Raw genomic sequence first — 16,857 nt, 5'->3', positions numbered from 1 at the left:
CATCCTAGTATCTGGAGCAATCAACGAGGATATGTTCCACGGTGAGGCGAGAGTCACAGTACTCACAAAGTGGGGCTCCTCTCTCTTCAACACAAAAGAGTGCGTGATGTAGGTGTGGCCAATCCTAAGTCTGGACATGGTCGTGCTACCACGCCTTGTCAGACCCTTAGATGTGGGCCGCCACCTGACATCCGCCACAATCTGTCTGAGTTTATTGTGAGTCTCAGCCTCCCATCGGTCCTGCCACTCTCGATAGGTGGCAGAGGCAATACTTTGTCTCAGGTCCGAGCAGGGAATTTGGGTTCCTGACACCGCATGATTTAGGGCTCTCTTTGCTTGTCTGTCTGCGGCTTCGTTTCCCTCAATGCCAACATGGGAGGGGACCCAGGTGAATGTGACATCCCTATTATTAGGTCCAACAGCTTCAGGCTCTTATGTACCAATGGAATGTCAGTCTTCATCCGCCCCAAAGCTTGCATATTTCATCTTGAAGATTTCCATAGTCTAATAGCCCTTATCTGTAGCAACCAAACAATTGTCAGTATGTGGTCTTCCAAAATTTCATCTTCACAAACTTAGTCATTCTGAATCTGTTTGAAATTCGACAGTCTCAGGTCGGCATTAAATGCATATATATACGATCAAATAACTAATTCACACAAGCAGTAATCAAAATATATTTTTATTGGCTCAAGTGATAAAAAAAAATGTGGCATCTATAGACATTATCACATTATATAGATCTGGGACCGACAGACAAAAATGATATGAGAATAACTGACAGGGGCAGACAATAGCTATACAAAGAATTGTAGGAATAATATATTCAACCAAATCTATTCTCTATGTGCTATTATACATGTCAGTGCTGAACTAAATTATTTGCTTATACTTATAGTCAGATACCGGTATATTACAAAAATTTCGATATAAAGTCATGAGGTTGGCTAACACAAGACACGAGTGATAAGAATATCATTATTTCCTACAAACATTTAAACAAGAGTTAATTGTAATATTAGATTATTCCTTTATGTTAGCTCTGATCATACCAATGGATTCGACTAACCACAATCAAAAGAAAAACAAATATCAAACTTCAGTTGAGTGAAGGCTGGAGAGGCTCCAATACTCTCTTGCAAAAGCCATGGACACAAACCCTGCGGCTGTAATGCATGTAAATCACCATACAGGTCGAGCTGTGGCTTCCCAGACCTGTCCATATGGAGATCAGCAAGTCAAAGTTAAACTGATTTGAATGACCCACATTCGACACAGTGACATCAGCAACATCTGCCTAGAGCCACCAAAAAATGCCCCTCCCCCAAGCCACCAGGTCAGAAGTTTCTAAATATTTACATCAATGTTATGAGCAGATGCCAACATGAAATTGTGATGTCAACATGAACTTTTTTACATTGGAATGTTTTTTTTTGTTTCATTTGACTCTAGGAAACAAATTCTGTACAGTACCAAATATATACACAAATACTACACAAACAGTACACTCACGTATGTATCAACAATCTTTGATTGTATCTAGAGTGAATGCTAATGAAGGAAATGGTTCCCATAATATTTATAGTTCGTGCGAGGCCCAAGGTGAAGGCTGAAGGAAAGGAAATGACAGTGGTCTAAACTAGGTCATTTATAATATAACAAGCTTTTATTATATCTAGTGTGTATTCACTACTAATGAAAACACCAGTCTCATACCAAATAGTGCCACCAATTACATATTTCACTTCACTAAATTCTTTTTATACTTTAAAAAAAAAAGATTTTAATGCCAGGACAAAAAAAAAAAAATCTAAATGTAAGGGTGGGCACGAAAAAGTGTGAATGTACATTTTGTTCTTTTATAGTTACAATGTTTTGTTTGGTGTAAAATGCACAAATTGTAAGTCACATTCCCTTACAGACAATAAAGATTTTTTTGTATTGCTGTACATTAAGTACAGCCCTTCACTAGTTCTCCACTAACATTCCTTCTAATCAGATTGTTGTTTAATTAATGCAATTAATTTTTACCACATCACAATCATTTAATTTTAAATTGGAAAAAAAAATGGCTTCTAAATGTGATTCCCTCTGAAAAATTCCTAACACTGTAAAATGTGTCCATATAAAAGCCTACTACATGCACATCTGATAGACTAATCAATGTGTTTATCTTGGGTTTTTTAAAATGGAAAATCTATTAAGGGAACTAAAAAAAAGATTCAAGACCGCCAAGCTGAAGGAAAAAAAAAACCCAGACCATTTTCTAATATTTCTGAACAAAAATGTGATTATCAATATCTACAGCCCATGACACACACATTGGTTCTGTATATAGTAACAGTTACATTTATTTTTATTGGACTCCACTTTATACTTGCAGCTTTTAGGAAAGGGCAAGCTCTAGACCAGAATGTGTTGTGAGAAGCACTAGACCAGAATGTGTTGTGAGAAGCACTAGACCAGAATGTGTTGTGAGAAGCTCTAGACCAGAATGTGTTGTGAGAAGCTCTAGACCAGAATGTGTTGTGAGACGCACTAGACCAGAATGTGTTGTGAGAAACTCTAGACCAGAATGTGTTGTGAGAAGCTCTAGACCAGAATGTGTTGTGAGAAGCTCTAGACCAGAATGTGTTGTGAGAAGCTCTAGACCAGAATGTGTTGTGAGAAGCTCTAGACCAGAATGTGTTGTGAGAAGCTCTAGACCAGAATGTGTTGTGAGAAGCTCTAGACCAGAATGTGTTGTGAGAAGCTCTAGACCAGAATGTGCTGTGAGAAGGGGTCAAAGTTATTAAGTAGATGTTTTGGTGTCACACACACAAAACTATAACACACCAATACATCTATTATAAGCAATTCTACATAACTCTGTTTTAAAGAAAGACAATAAAATTATACATATTGATAAAAATTATGAAGTATTTCAAAATACAGTATATCAAAAATATGAATTAGTTTTTAAGTAGCAAAGAATGTGCAACTTATAATTCAAAAATAAGGCAATGATGTACAGAAAAAAAAAAGGCAATGATGACAAATATCATGTAGTTCACATGTTGGCAAACTCCTTTGTTCAATCTTTCAATCTATTGTTCAGTCTTTCAATCTATTGTTCAGTCTTTCAATCTATTGTTCAGTCTTTCAATCTATTGTTCAGTCTTTCAATCTATTGTTCAATCTTTTAATTCACTTATCCATCACATTTTATGTCAGTTGTTATCAAGTCTCCAGCAATATTGTGAAACTTAAGAAATTTGATTATGGCATTAGTCTGAATAAAATTCAAAGTGTAATTTATATACATATTGAAATCACTTTTTGTCTCACAAACAATCCTTTTCTTTTAAAAAAAAATAAAACAAGGATGTTAACTCTTTGAAGCCAAGAAATCACATTTTGTGTGTTAGCAAAAAGAAAATATCACAAGAAACATGTACAATCATCACAGAGGATCCGTTATAGCATTGGCATCATCACCTGGGTTTGACATCATGAGAACATTCAGTAAATTGTTGAACTTGTCTCCACTCTCGCAGAGTCATGGCACATTTTAGAGTTAGGGACTGAAGTCTCTTCCTACCAGTAATAAGAAAATCTCCAGGACTGCTGTGGATTCCACACTGTGTGGGGACTGTGATGTGGCCAGTTAGGTACTGATCTGACCTACGCTCTCTGTGAAACATTTCTGGTTCTCGTTGATGAATGATCTGTTTGACAGACATTGTCAATGTTGACATGGAGGAGTCCGACTTTTGCTTCACGTCATTCAATGATGCTATGATAACTAGAGAAAAAAATGCAAACAAAAAACATGTCATTAAACAGTGGATATAGGTAACAAAACATGCATCAGCAGATATAACAGTAAATTAGAGTTTTAATAGAGAGTTAGAGTGAATGAATAAATGAGTAATGGACAAGCTCTCATTCAAATGACAATAACAATGACGGCTTCTATTAGCTATCCCAACATAATCCATGTCTAATCTTTCGCCTCAGAACCAGACATAACAGAATAAGACAACATGTGTTCCAGAAGCTCAAAATTGGAACCAGTGATCTCTGCCAATGTGGAGTGTCACCAGAGAATGCTGACCATGTCCTTCAAAACTGCATTCTTTGCCAAGAGGCCCAAACAAGACAGTGGCCCCAAAACACCCCAATAGAAAGAAAACTATATGGAGAGCTGCCTGATTTGGAAACCACTGCGCAGTTCATCTCATATATTGGTCTAGTCATCTGAATGCTCCAACATAATAATGAGAGCGAGGAAGAAAAAGAGTTCTAATTATGGTTTAATGACTATATTTTTTAAATTATAGTATTATAAATTTACAAACTGCAGTTATGGGATCAGAATGTGTGGCATTTTATGACTTGAGAGATGAAGTTTTCCCTTTGCTAATTCTTGTGTGACTAAAGAAGCAAAAATATACCAAGACATTTCAGTCAGAGATGGAGTGAGCTTTCCAATGCTGGGAGAAAGGCTTTAGTAAATTTGTGAGTGCCGAGAAGCTGCATCCAAAGGGATGAAGCATCATTGCAATTTAGCGTCAGGGAAAAGTGAAGACCATGATCACAGAAACTACTAATAGTAAGCTAGACTTGCAAATGATTACGGTTGACTGAGACAATGCTAAGAGGATTGCATTTGTCACAGACAGCTTTGGAAAATATTGGATGTCTGACACATTATGAACTAAAAATGTTTTAATCAAAGGACTGCTAGGACTCAAATATTATTATTATAGCTTTTATATAGCGCCACTTTCATGCTTATAGCAGGCTCAGAGCACTTTTGGTCCAATCTCATTTGTGGACCGATGGGGGGAGGAAATATCTAGGAGTTGGTTTTCCGTGCTGCCTTTAGGCGCTCAGTAAACACAACTCTGCCTGAGTTGGGTGTCGAACCTTGAGCCCCCTTCTAGGTAGCCAAGCCAAGCCAAGTTCAAGCGCACTTGGCCTCTCGACCACGCTTCCCACAAATATAAAGTAATTATCTTAAAAAAAACATTAATGTTAGTAACAAAGCTAGTATTTAAATGACATCTGAAACTCTTACCATAGTCCATGGAGCAGTAAGCATCCAAAACTTCTTCTTTAGTACAGGGCTTGCATTCTGTTAACAAACATGAAAAGTACCGGTTAGTTAATGTTTTCTGGTGCAGATACAAGTCACAACATCAAAGCTATACACATTCTTAAAAAGTAAAGTTCACTTACCATCATAAACAGTAGACATACTGCTGTCTAATTTTTCAATGTCATAGAAAATTTCTATTTTAGGCACAGAGTGAAGATAATGCTGAACAAATGACTCAATGAATAAATGAAGAGATTCTGGTGTGGGGGAAGAAATACAGAATTCCTCATTGGATGCATTTTTAGTCAAGACTTTGGTTTCAATTTGATGGAGTTTATAATTTCTTGACAAGGCTATTTCTTGGCTAACTTTGACCTGACTATTATCAGATGACACCAAGAAACAGGCTCTGGATGGGCCTTGGAATAACGGCTTCAGCTCCAAACGAATAGCCCCATCAGCACCAAACCAGGTGATGGATCCACTGTTACATATCAAGTCCAAGGTGTAGATTGCTTGAGGGTTGTCGATGGCACTGAAAAGAGACATTTTTAGTTATATATTATTTTTGTTAATGAAAATGTTTAACGACAAGGAAAAAATGGTAAATGTATTGGTCAGTGCTGGAACATGTGTTAATTACAGCTAGTATGTTTGGAAAAACGGAAAAAAGTAGGGGCTAGGGCCTACAAATATTCAAAATAAATTTAGATATGTACAATTTTTAAAGAGTTCAATAATATTTTAACATTATTGTTTTTATTAAAACTTGTAACAGAGATTTCAAGCTATTCCTAAAAAAAAAAAAAAAAAAAAAAAAAAAAAAAGCAAAATCTAGATATTATAAATCAGGATCTGGTCTACATATAATGGTTTTGTTTGTAATTGTATAGACCTATTTACTTTCTAGTCATTAATGAGGAAGGTGAATGAGACTGAATGAATTAAATGATTAAAGGTTAAAGAGTAATTTCATGATATTGAACATACAGCGTCAATATTTCAAGATATACAGACTTGTTCAAATTTGTTTAGGCCTATTAAAAGTAGTTTTTGTAAGCATTCTCATTGCTCATAGTAGTTTTTTTTTTTTTTAACTCAATATCAACCCAATTCTGAATATAACAATATAGAGTCTAGATCTAATTAATGGACGATGCAAGGAGTTGTATTCTTTTATTCAATGGGGTAGGAGGTTATATATTTCAGACTGTTCACTATGTAATAAGGTTATATATTTCAGATCACTGTTCACTATGTAATAATGTTATATATTTCAGTTCACTGTTCAGTACGTAATATAGGCTTAATGCGCCATGACTCCTATGAGAACATAAGAGATAAAAAGGTGCACTGCAATTCCAAGTATTTTCAAAATACAGTGAACGGCACCTGTACTGGGAGCGACCGAATAGAAATCATAAAACCACCGGTACCCTCCTCTCGTTTTCTTTACATTTATAAAAAGACTCCTAGCCGAGTTAATAATCGTCCCTGCCCTCTTCTTTCCCTTGATCCGCAAACAGCCTACCACTGTTATACTGCGCCATAATTCAATGCATAACACTTGCCGTATTACTAAATCTAGATTCTAGATCTAAAAAAAAAGGCCAGGTCCAAGAAATCTACCCACTTCTAAAGAATTAGAGTCCGCTAAGCCCCACCTCCACTTTTTTTTAATACCGTAGTTGACAGCGTCCCAACCACTTCCTGTTCTCCAATCGACTTAACAAAAAGTGGTCGGCCCCGTTGTCACAGGTGTTAAAATGGGTCAACTGTTGTAACAGTTGTCAGCGTGGTCATCAGCACTGCGTCGACGTCCAGGAATAATGTGTCTAGCTTAATAATCAGTGGAGTCACGAGAAGGAGTTGTCAGTAAAATCTAATGATATCGTTTTTATAGCCAAAGTTCCGTAGCCTACGTCTGCTTTCATCTAAAAACTTTGAGTAAAACTGCTGGTATCATGAAGTTGAAACCAAAAATTGTATCATTTGGCAGCATTATGACATTTTCATACACCGATAAGTCTAGAAAATGTTCTGACAAAAGTTCCTATAGAAAAGATGATCAAAGTACAGCTCAAATCTGGCTCAATACATCGTGACTCGACGTCCGAAGCGTATTACACAGCAACATTTGAGAAGAGCTGACAAGTCGCAGAAGGGTTTATTGCGCCCGGGCACACGACTTAGGTTCACGTGGAAGGGAGGGAATTGAAAAATATTACTTTCAAAAAAAGAAAACATACCGTATAATTGGTGGATTGGCGCTTAGCTTCTAGACCAAGGGGTCGCGGGCTCGAATCTAGATAAAGACTGGGATTTTCAATTTTGAATTTTTTTTTTAGGGCGCCTCTGAATTCCCCCAACTCTAATGGGAACCTGACTTTAGTAAGGGAAAGTAAAGGCGGTTGTTCGTTTTGCTGGCTACAAAACACCCTCTTTAACCATTGGCCAAGAAACAGATGACATTTAGATCTCTTCCAATTGATTTTCGTAGCATTTTAAACATGCATTTATTCTTCTGATACATAAATGATTCAGCACCCCCACTACACACACAGGTTAACAGTTCGCTTTATGGTTCAACCCACTTACTATTCTATCGACTATAGATTAGATTGCACTAAAGATTAGATTGCACACAAGATTAGATTGTACTACCCATTATCATAAACACAAACGTGAAGCTAAGTGCTGAAACAATGAATAATGCCCGGAACCATAGCATAGGTCACGTATTAACGCAGGTCGGATATTTAAGAGTGTGACTTGATGATAATGAATGTGTGAAGAGGGAGGGGTCTGGAGGCAGTGTGGGAATTATTTCCGGTCTTATTTCTCACACTACATAACTTTACAATACCAAGTAGGCATATCCACAGCCAACAATTTTCAAACGTTTTAACATCGACTGGCTGTATGTTTCCATGGTTTAGCGCGACTAAACCAGCTTTAATAAAGGTATTAAAGATTATCATAAATCAGGAAGCGGTATGGGCATAGGCGTATGCTACATATTTTTTAAAATGGGGGGGGCGCGGGGCGTTACAAGGGGGGGGGGGGGGTAAACAATGAAGAGGGGGGGAAAGACGAAGGGAGACTACAAAAATACCATTTCAAAAGAGACTACTCATAGCTATTTGACGAGATATTCGAAATCTGACCCAGTGATTAAAGACAGGATAGGAATTGAATAGGAGACTGTTATTCGGTGAGTTTTCGGTGACAGGGTTGGCAGTTATAAATGTGAAAAGGAACAGTGAACAGGGAGCGCCCTCAATAAGGGAAATGGGCTTGGACGGGTGACAATGGAAAGAGGTGAACTGACCCGTGGCTACTAGTTTAACACAAGTCATCAGGTCAGAGCAGACAGCAGAGCCTAGAAGAAAGAGAACTACACATGGCTACTTGGGTTTCACCTAAGGATCCTCCAGTGTTTGTGTGGCCCGGTTTGAACTGGGCCATTATCTAGGAGATCTGGTAAAATGTTTCTGAACAGCAGGTCTCTACCCTCACTCGGAATTTTAAAAAATAGTTGGACAGAATGTGAAAACGTGTCTCTGTTATAGGCACAAATAATTGTTGTTGTTTTTTTACAACCAATCATTAAAGACTAATACGACTTTTTAAAAAAATGTGTATGTTTTTTTTTTAAACTCTGTAATATCTCTCTCCATCAATCTATCTATCCCTCTCTCTCTCTCATATATATATAATATAATATATATATTCGCAGCAAGGACCCTGATTCATTCATGTACAGACGTCACTTAAAAAAAAGATAATTACACCCTACACATTTCATGTGTCAATCTAGCCCTGCGTGTTAATCTGCTCCTAAGTCGTTGGTTTTCCAGACTGATTGACATATCACTAATTCTCCCATTTGCCGTGGGCGAAAAATAAAAAACGAAAATTTAACCAGTTACAATTCTCTGTGTGCCTATAACATCTAAACACTTTCCACGACCGAAACCGCAGCTGTTAAAATGATCGAAAAGATTATTTTTTTCGCGATTTTGACCCAATATGTTTTTTTTAAACTCTTTCTCTCCGTAATTATTTACCATATTCTGATGGAATCAACGTTTGTATCGTCGGTTAGGAGAGAAAGAGTTAAACGACATATCAAAAAGTACAAGGCATAGACACTATATATATATATATATATATATATATATATATATATATATATATATATATATGGCTCCTTTTGTCTCGAAAGGCAATGGATGCGCCCAAATGAGTCACTGGTTTTGGCTTAATCTTGAGACGGGGCAGAATCTGGTGTGGCTAATCAAGCCAATTCTAGAACGGCAGACTTTGCCACAATTCGTACATGTGTATGCCTCTGATTTAGGGCTAGCAGACAGGGCAGCTTTCTTTTTATCCCTCTTGATTAAAGCCGCTATATATATATATATATATATATATATATATATATATATATATATATATATATATATATATATATATATATATATGTGTGTGTGTGTGTGTGTGTGTGTGTGTCTTTGATGGTCTATGGTACAAGGTTAAACCTTCTTCCGTTTTTAAGCACTATTTAACTCTTTTTGTGCGTATGCCTAAATATCAATAGCGCTCCTTGGTGTGAAACTTGCTTTTGTAAGACATTGTATAAAACAATTTGATGTTTCCTTGTTGTAAAGGACACAACGCTAAAGTAAATGTAGTGTGGGGAAATCCAATGGGGGTTTCGGAAAATGCACTATTTCCCCTCTAGACCTGAAACTGATGCTCCAAAGAAATGTTTGCGATCTCTAATACCCCACCCAACGCTTGCCTAATAATTAAAGAATAATACAAATAAAGAAACAAATAAGTAACACTAACCAAAATGTGTTATCTCTAGAATTCAAACACTCAAAAGTGTCTGGTGATGCTACCAGAGTTAGGGGTTATTGAAATAAAAAAAAAGGGTTGAAAATATGTGAAAGCAGTTCTGTGTGTGTTGGGGGGTCCGGTCGAAAAGCAACAGAGTATATTAAATATTTCGCTATTGCATTGACAAGTCGAATAATAGTCAGACTGTACTTAGTACTCACTTTTTTTTTTGATGTGGCGGGAGGGCGGGGAGGGGAAGCGGATAAGTAAAAGTAATGGATAAGTAAAGGCAATGGATAAGTAAAGGTAATGGATAAGTAAAAGTAATGGATAAGTAAAAGTAATGGATAAGTAAAGGTAATGTATAAGTAAAGGTAATGGAATAAGTAAACTCAATGGATAAGTCAAAGTAATGGATAAGTAAACTCAATGGATAAGTCAAAGTAACGGATAAGTCAAGGTAATGGATAAGTAAAGGTAATGGATAAGTAAACTCAATGGATAAAGATAAGTAAACTCAATGGATAAGTAAAATCAATGGATAAGTAAAGGTAATGGATAAGTAAAATCAATGGACAAGTAAAGGTAATGGATAAGTAAAATCAATGGATAAGTCAAAGTAATGGATAAGTAAAGGTAATGGATAAGTCAAAGTAATGGATAAGTACAGGTAATGGATAAGTAAAGGTAATGGATAAGTAAAGGTAATGGATAAGTAAAAGTAATGGATAAGTAAAAGTAATGGATAAGTAAAGGTAATGGATAAGTAAAGGTAATAGATAATTAAACTCAATGGATAAGTAAAGGTAATGGATAAGTAAGCTCAATGGATAAGTCAAAGTATTGGATAAGTAAACTCAATGGATAAGTAAACTCAATGGATAAGTAAAGGTAATGGATAAGTAAAAGTAATGGATAAGTCAAAGTAATGGATAAGTCAAAGTAATGGATAAGTAAAAGTAATGGATAAGTAAAGGTAATGGATAAGTAAAGGTAATGGATAAGTAAAGGTAATGTATATGTAAAAGTAATGGATAAGTAAAAGTAATGGATAAGTAAAAGTAATGGATAAGTAAAGGTAACAGATAAGTAAATGTAATGGATAAGTAAAGGTAACAGATAAGTAAATGTAATGGATAAGTAAAGGTAATGGATAAGTAAAGGTGATGGATAAGTAAAGGTAATGGATAAGTAAAAGTAATGGATAAGTAAAGGTAACAGATAAGTAAAAGTAATGGATAAGTAAAGGTAACGGATAAGTAAAAGTAATGGATAAGTAAAGGTAATGGATAAGTAAAAGTAATGGATAAGTAAAAGCAATGGATAAGTAAAGGTAACGGATAAGTAAAAGTAATGGATAAGTAAAGGTAATGGATAAGTAAAAGTAATGGATAAGTAAAAGTAACAGGATACATTTGCCAAAAAGCATGTGCGTGTGTGTCAAAAAAAAAAAGGGGGGGGGGAAGGTGTTATAGAGTGGGTCGTTCCAAATCAATGCAAACGTTTCTCAGAAGAATTACGGCGTAGGTCGAAATAGCCAAAACAAAATGGAGGTTCTGTAGCGAGAGAGTGAGAAGGAAAGAGAAAGAGAGCGGGCCGTTCCATTTCATTTTAACAGATACAAATACTCACGGGCCAAAAGTCTGTTGGGGAAAACTTTAAAATGTGTGGGGAAAAAAAAAAAAAGGATGGGATGTTCCGGCAATAAACCAACGTTGCCGGTGTGTAGTGCTAGATTTTATGTGCACTAAAAGTTGACTAAACTATTAATCTAGTACATAAACACTCTTAGTAATACTAATTTTAACACGTTAAAGCCTTTCCTTCTACTCTGGCAATGTTAATATTACATTAACTTTCAATTATATTCACAAGACCTTTAACATTTAAGAAAAAAATCTTCGGATATTCAAACACATTACCTAAAATGCATTTATGGAAGACAACAGTGACTCAATAGACAATAAATAATTACAATAATTAAACTTTGTGGAGTTCTAATGTGGATCTATTCATATACTGCGTATGCTATGTCTGGTTTAGAGAGTATTCCAGAGCCATATAGCTATAGCTCTGCAACTTGTTTTAAGATTGGTTTATAATACGTGAATACAAATGCTTACTTAATTTGAAAATAAATAAAAATTATATGATTTTGCAAAAGCAAAAGTGGTCAATGCACTATTTAAGAACATATAAATGCATTTGAAGTTTAAGTTTTTCAGCTCTAAACGTGACTTGACAGGAAAAAAATCTGCGTGGAACACTTAAAAATGTCTCATTGCTCAATTATTGAACTACTAATTTGAATGAAAGATAATTATATTTACTTTTATTCAAGATTGTTTTATATATCAGACTTAGGGCCTACTATTAATACTATTAAAAATTACGTTGGATACATTTTTGTTTCATAAATCTATGGTCTAACTCTCAAAACTAGCAATAGAATTATTGGAGAACTCATGAGGATAGCATTCAAGATTGTTTTATATGTCAAACTTAGGGCCTACTATTAATACTATTAAAAATTACGTTAGATAAATTTTTTGTTTCATAAATCTGTGGTCTAACTCTCAAAACTAGCAATAGAATTATTGGAGAACTCATGAGGATAGCAGTCAGTTGTTGGGCACCGGTAGACTTTCAAAAAATGACCCCTACAATCTAGCCACTTGAAAATCTTGCCACATTTGACATAATGATCAATACGCCAACCTCTAAACTTACAATGAAACTCACAAATAAGTCTGAGATATAGAAACTAATTTGTAGGCGAAAACCCAGCGATATGACCTTTCAACATACATTTTATTGTAATCAAGTGATTTCACATAATATAGTTTCCATAAGCTAGGACAAATTCGTATTTTACATGTACATGTAGGCCTACATATTTTCCGGGCAGTGTTGAACGTATCACCCAAGATTAGGAGTAGGGTTATTAGCAAGTACCGGTAGGACTAGATTACCACATTAATACGAGTAAAAAAACAAAGATTTACTGCTGCAGGGGTAAACGACTGTATAGATACGAGTAGAATGTCTCTTCTTTTTATGGAACATATCATTTAATGTGGAAGCAGATCTGCAACAGCTTGGGGTTAAGCGTGGAGACGAAAGGCCCAGGCGAGAGATCTGAATGGAAAGATGTGTTGAAGCAGGCCAGAGCCCTCCATGGGCTGTAGCGGCACTGGGATGGATAGATGGATGTCATTTAATGTAGGACAGAGACCATAGATAGACAAGTTACACTAGTGTGTTAACATATGGCTGTTGTGTGATTAACAACCATGGGCGGCTCTAGTGGAGTGGCAAACAGGGGAGAACACTCTAGGACACACGATATTGAGATTCTTAAGTAACAAACAATACTGAAACGACACTCCCACAAGGCCCGCCTACACCTAAATCCAGATTATGAGTAAATAAAAATATTTAATTGACTTAAATTAAACTTTCATTACTGTTTAGGGACAATATATTTTGGTCCTTTTCTAGAACAGAATCTAGAGATCTAGATCTACACTACTGCTAAAGTTGTCAAACAATGGATACCAAATATATTTTTAAAAAATGAATATAATCTAAAAGATTCTAAATATCTAAAAAATAGTAGAATTTAGAACTGATCTGGAAGACGCGTTGGCTGAGTGATTAAGCGCTTGGCTTCTGAACCTAGGGTCCAGGGTTCGAATCTCGGTGAAGAATTTCGGGATTTTAGGGATGGGAAAGTATAGGACACAGGACTATAGGAGGTTGGTCGCTGAGCTGGCCACATGACACCATCTGCCCTATAGTATAGATTCTAATTCTAATCGAATGAATACTGCGGCCAGAACCATTCTTGAAATTCTTCATAAACCAATATTTCCTTTTTCTTTAAAAAAAAATGTAAAAAGCCTTTTATCTTTGTACAGGAGGTAAATCTGGACTTGGACTCTAGATCTAGATATCTAAAGTTCCACGTAATGCTATAATATAACTTATATCAATATTATACAAGTCTTCTTTTACTTGCCTTATCTGACAACTACAAGCGTCACATATCTGTTGAGCGAAAGCGACCTGTATACACAGACCACTCAACATAACCACAGCTGCAACATTCAGCCAGCGATGACTTGCCATAACTGACCCTTTCACCCCTGGACATGCAGGCCAGCCGCTGTATCAAATAACAGGGTAACGTCCGTAGGAGGTCACACTAGGGTGGTTGAAATAGCGGTCAAACCTGGTGCAGCATATCCACAAAAGATTGGAAGAAATAAATGCACACAGCTCCTTATGTGAATACAACTAATAAAATAAAGTGTTTAACTTCATCATTGTTTTGAAGTTTCAAGTGTTTTTCCATAGACCTATTCTAGATCTAGAACTAGATCTATATCCGTGTAGGGCTAACACTAAAGTCTATAACACAAAACTACAACATAGAATACACAAACACATGAATCTTTTGAAGTTTGTATCAATCACTGTTGTAACCTAAAATCTTAAACATGTTAAAAATAAAAACCAAGACTAAGGAATGTATTTTGAGACACAGACCAGTGATAATCCAATGAGAAAATAATTGGGCACACATTAATAGTAGGTACACTGGAGTTTGTACACATGAGCCAACCAGTGAGAAAACAAGTGTTGAATTTGTCAGCGATCAGTGGGGCTAGTAGTTGGAACCACCTGAAGGCAGACAAGTCATCAACAACTCAGCCAGCACACGTGACCTAGCAGTTCACCCCTCTACTTTTTTTTTTAGCTTTCTCTTTACCGACACCCCGGTGCTGGCCGCGAGAAGAGAGGGGGGGGGGGGGAAATAACTCCTCTTCAAATATTCTTTTCAGCCTTAAGCCACGTTTTTTTTTTCTCCCCCTCTTTCGCCTGGAGAAAACGAGGCGAGTAAGGGTGAGGAATGGGGGCATAAGAAGCCTGACACTTCGTCCGCTGTAAACTAGGTCATACATTCAAGTCTAGACGAGAGAAGGGGGAGGGAATGAGTTTTTAAAAAAGTGTAAAAAGGGGGGGGGGGGACGTACCTAGCCTAATAAAATTTCTCTCTGTTCCCACAGAAACAGGATTCATTTTTGCTTTAATCAACACACCAGATAGCTTTAAAAAAAAAAAAAAGTTGAAACGTTTGTAACAATAGCTATAGCTAACTAGCTAATGCTTAGATGGCGCTCCAAACAACACGTGCGAACCAGTGATACGGGTTGCCAAGCCAAAAAACAACACGAGATAACAAATGAAGTTTTTTCCACACATAGGGCGGCCCTGGTGGGTCCGTTTTGCAATGTGGCTGAGAAACTCGTTCTTTGTTTACATCTTGCTTTTATTTTTTAAAGTATTTTTTTGTTGTTGTTAAATAAACAACTGAAGAAGAAGTCCCAACTATGTACGCCGGATCATGCACAAAAAAGCTCGGCCATTTGTCGTGTGAACCATTTTTTTCGTGAGCCAAGTATCGGTGAAACGGTTGTCAATGAACCAACGGAAACAAACAATATTTTGCCACGTGGTTCTCTATCTCTTCTATAAAAAATTACGATCTAATTTTAATACAAAGTGGCTGTCACGTGACAGTTTTTTTTTGCCACTGTTTTATCAATATGATCACGTGACTAAATGTTGTTTGTTTACGATTGGTGAATGAGGTCCATTGTCGGTCAGTCATTTGCCTGGCGAACCATTTGTTCTGTATATACACTACTATATCTAGGGATTTTCCATCTTTTGGGGGCCCGGGGGCCTTGACCTCTTTGGGGACCCTTGTATTTTAAGTAATATTTAATATAAAAAAAACCCACTCATTTGGGAGCCCCCCTCAAGGTGGGGCCAAATGGGGGATTTTCAAATTCTCCCCCCTCCTCCCCCAACATAGCTACGCCACTGTCTCTCTCTCTCTCTCTCTATATATATATATATATATATATATTATATATATATTTAAACAGAAATTACCGGCAATGAGACGTACAAGATATGAGAAGTTTAAAAAAATGTGTGTTTTTTTTTGCATATTTTATTTTTGAAATAAAGGCAATGCGTTCAGAAGACAAAAAAAAAAAGTTGCAATTTTATTTTAGCACTCTCCAGAATACGGTGAAAATCAGATGCTCAATATAGCACTTCTAGTTTTAAATCTAAAAGTGACAGACGGACACGCAGACTTCTCAAAAAAAAAAGGTTAACCTACTGGAGATTTTTACGATAAACCATGACATAGACTTTAATCCATATAGTCTATGGATAAACTAAAGTTATATTATACTAGTCGACCGGCGGCGTAGCATACGCCGCTATTTTGCAGGGCCGGCCTTAGGCCTAGAGACACATATCTCCATATTCTATTGGAGGCGACCAAAAGCGCTGTTGGCCTTAGCGAGACGGTTGTCTATACCGGTATCTCTAGACAGTGATGCATCGTTGGACACTGTACTACGAGGTACTTGAAGTGGTCGACAATAGAGAGATGATTGCTATTGTGTTGCTCTACGCGGATGTTTGCGCCCTCCTTGCACACACCGAGCAGAAGCTTCAACTTGCCGCCAACATGGGGTGCTGCCTTGTTTGGTCTGCTCTTCAACCTAAAAAAAAAAAACGGAGGTCATGCTCCAGAAGTCTTCAAACAGAACCATTTAAGCTTCTCGTATCAATGTGAATGGTAGGAGTGTTCTAATGGTGCTCCTTACATGTATTAAAATTAGAAACGGTCTTAATATCAACATGTTTTCTATATTACGTGTTAAAAAAGCTTCTTGCGGAAACTGTTCTGCATTATATTGCTAGGCTTGAAATGACAAATGAAACTATGCAAATTTTCTTAAAAATACATAAAGGGCAAAAAAAAATAAAAAAAAAATAAAAATCTAAAATGTCGAAAAACGAAACAAATAAAAACTCTCGATAATAAAATGTTCTTT

The 16,857-nt window shown here is 36.5% G+C and overlaps 1 protein-coding gene across 1 annotated transcript; it reads right to left on the bottom strand.

Annotated features, from left to right (window-relative positions):
* Nucleotides 1–666: 666 nt before the first annotated feature.
* LOC106051682 (meteorin-like protein) lies at nt 667–14,662 on the bottom strand. Its single transcript, XM_013206888.2, has 4 exons — nt 13,953–14,662; nt 5,224–5,618; nt 5,063–5,119; nt 667–3,784 (listed from the first exon to the last, which is right to left on the bottom strand). The coding sequence occupies exons 1-4, from the start codon at nt 14,060–14,062 to the stop codon at nt 3,474–3,476; spliced, it is 873 nt and encodes a 290-aa protein (XP_013062342.1). The 5' UTR covers nt 14,063–14,662; the 3' UTR covers nt 667–3,473.
* Between the last annotated feature and the right edge of the window lie 2,195 nt (nt 14,663–16,857).

Source organism: Biomphalaria glabrata, chromosome 2 (assembly GCF_947242115.1).
Source record: "Biomphalaria glabrata chromosome 2, xgBioGlab47.1, whole genome shotgun sequence".
Classification (NCBI taxonomy): domain Eukaryota; kingdom Metazoa; phylum Mollusca; class Gastropoda; family Planorbidae; genus Biomphalaria; species Biomphalaria glabrata.
Note: the sequence above shows the minus strand (reverse complement) of the source record. Positions and strands in the feature narration are given on the sequence as shown.

Excerpts from the sequence above, each read along its gene's own strand:
- LOC106051682 (XM_013206888.2), bottom strand. The coding sequence starts at position 14,062 with ATGGCAAGTCATCGCTGGCTGAATGTTGCAGCTGTGGTTATGTTGAGT. Across the intron at positions 5,619-13,952 it reads GCTTGTAGTTGTCAGATAAG|TGCCATCGACAACCCTCAAG; the intron begins GCAAGTAAAAGA and ends GTCTCTTTTCAG. Across the intron at positions 5,120-5,223 it reads TATGTCTACTGTTTATGATG|AATGCAAGCCCTGTACTAAA; the intron begins GTAAGTGAACTT and ends GTTTGTTAACAG.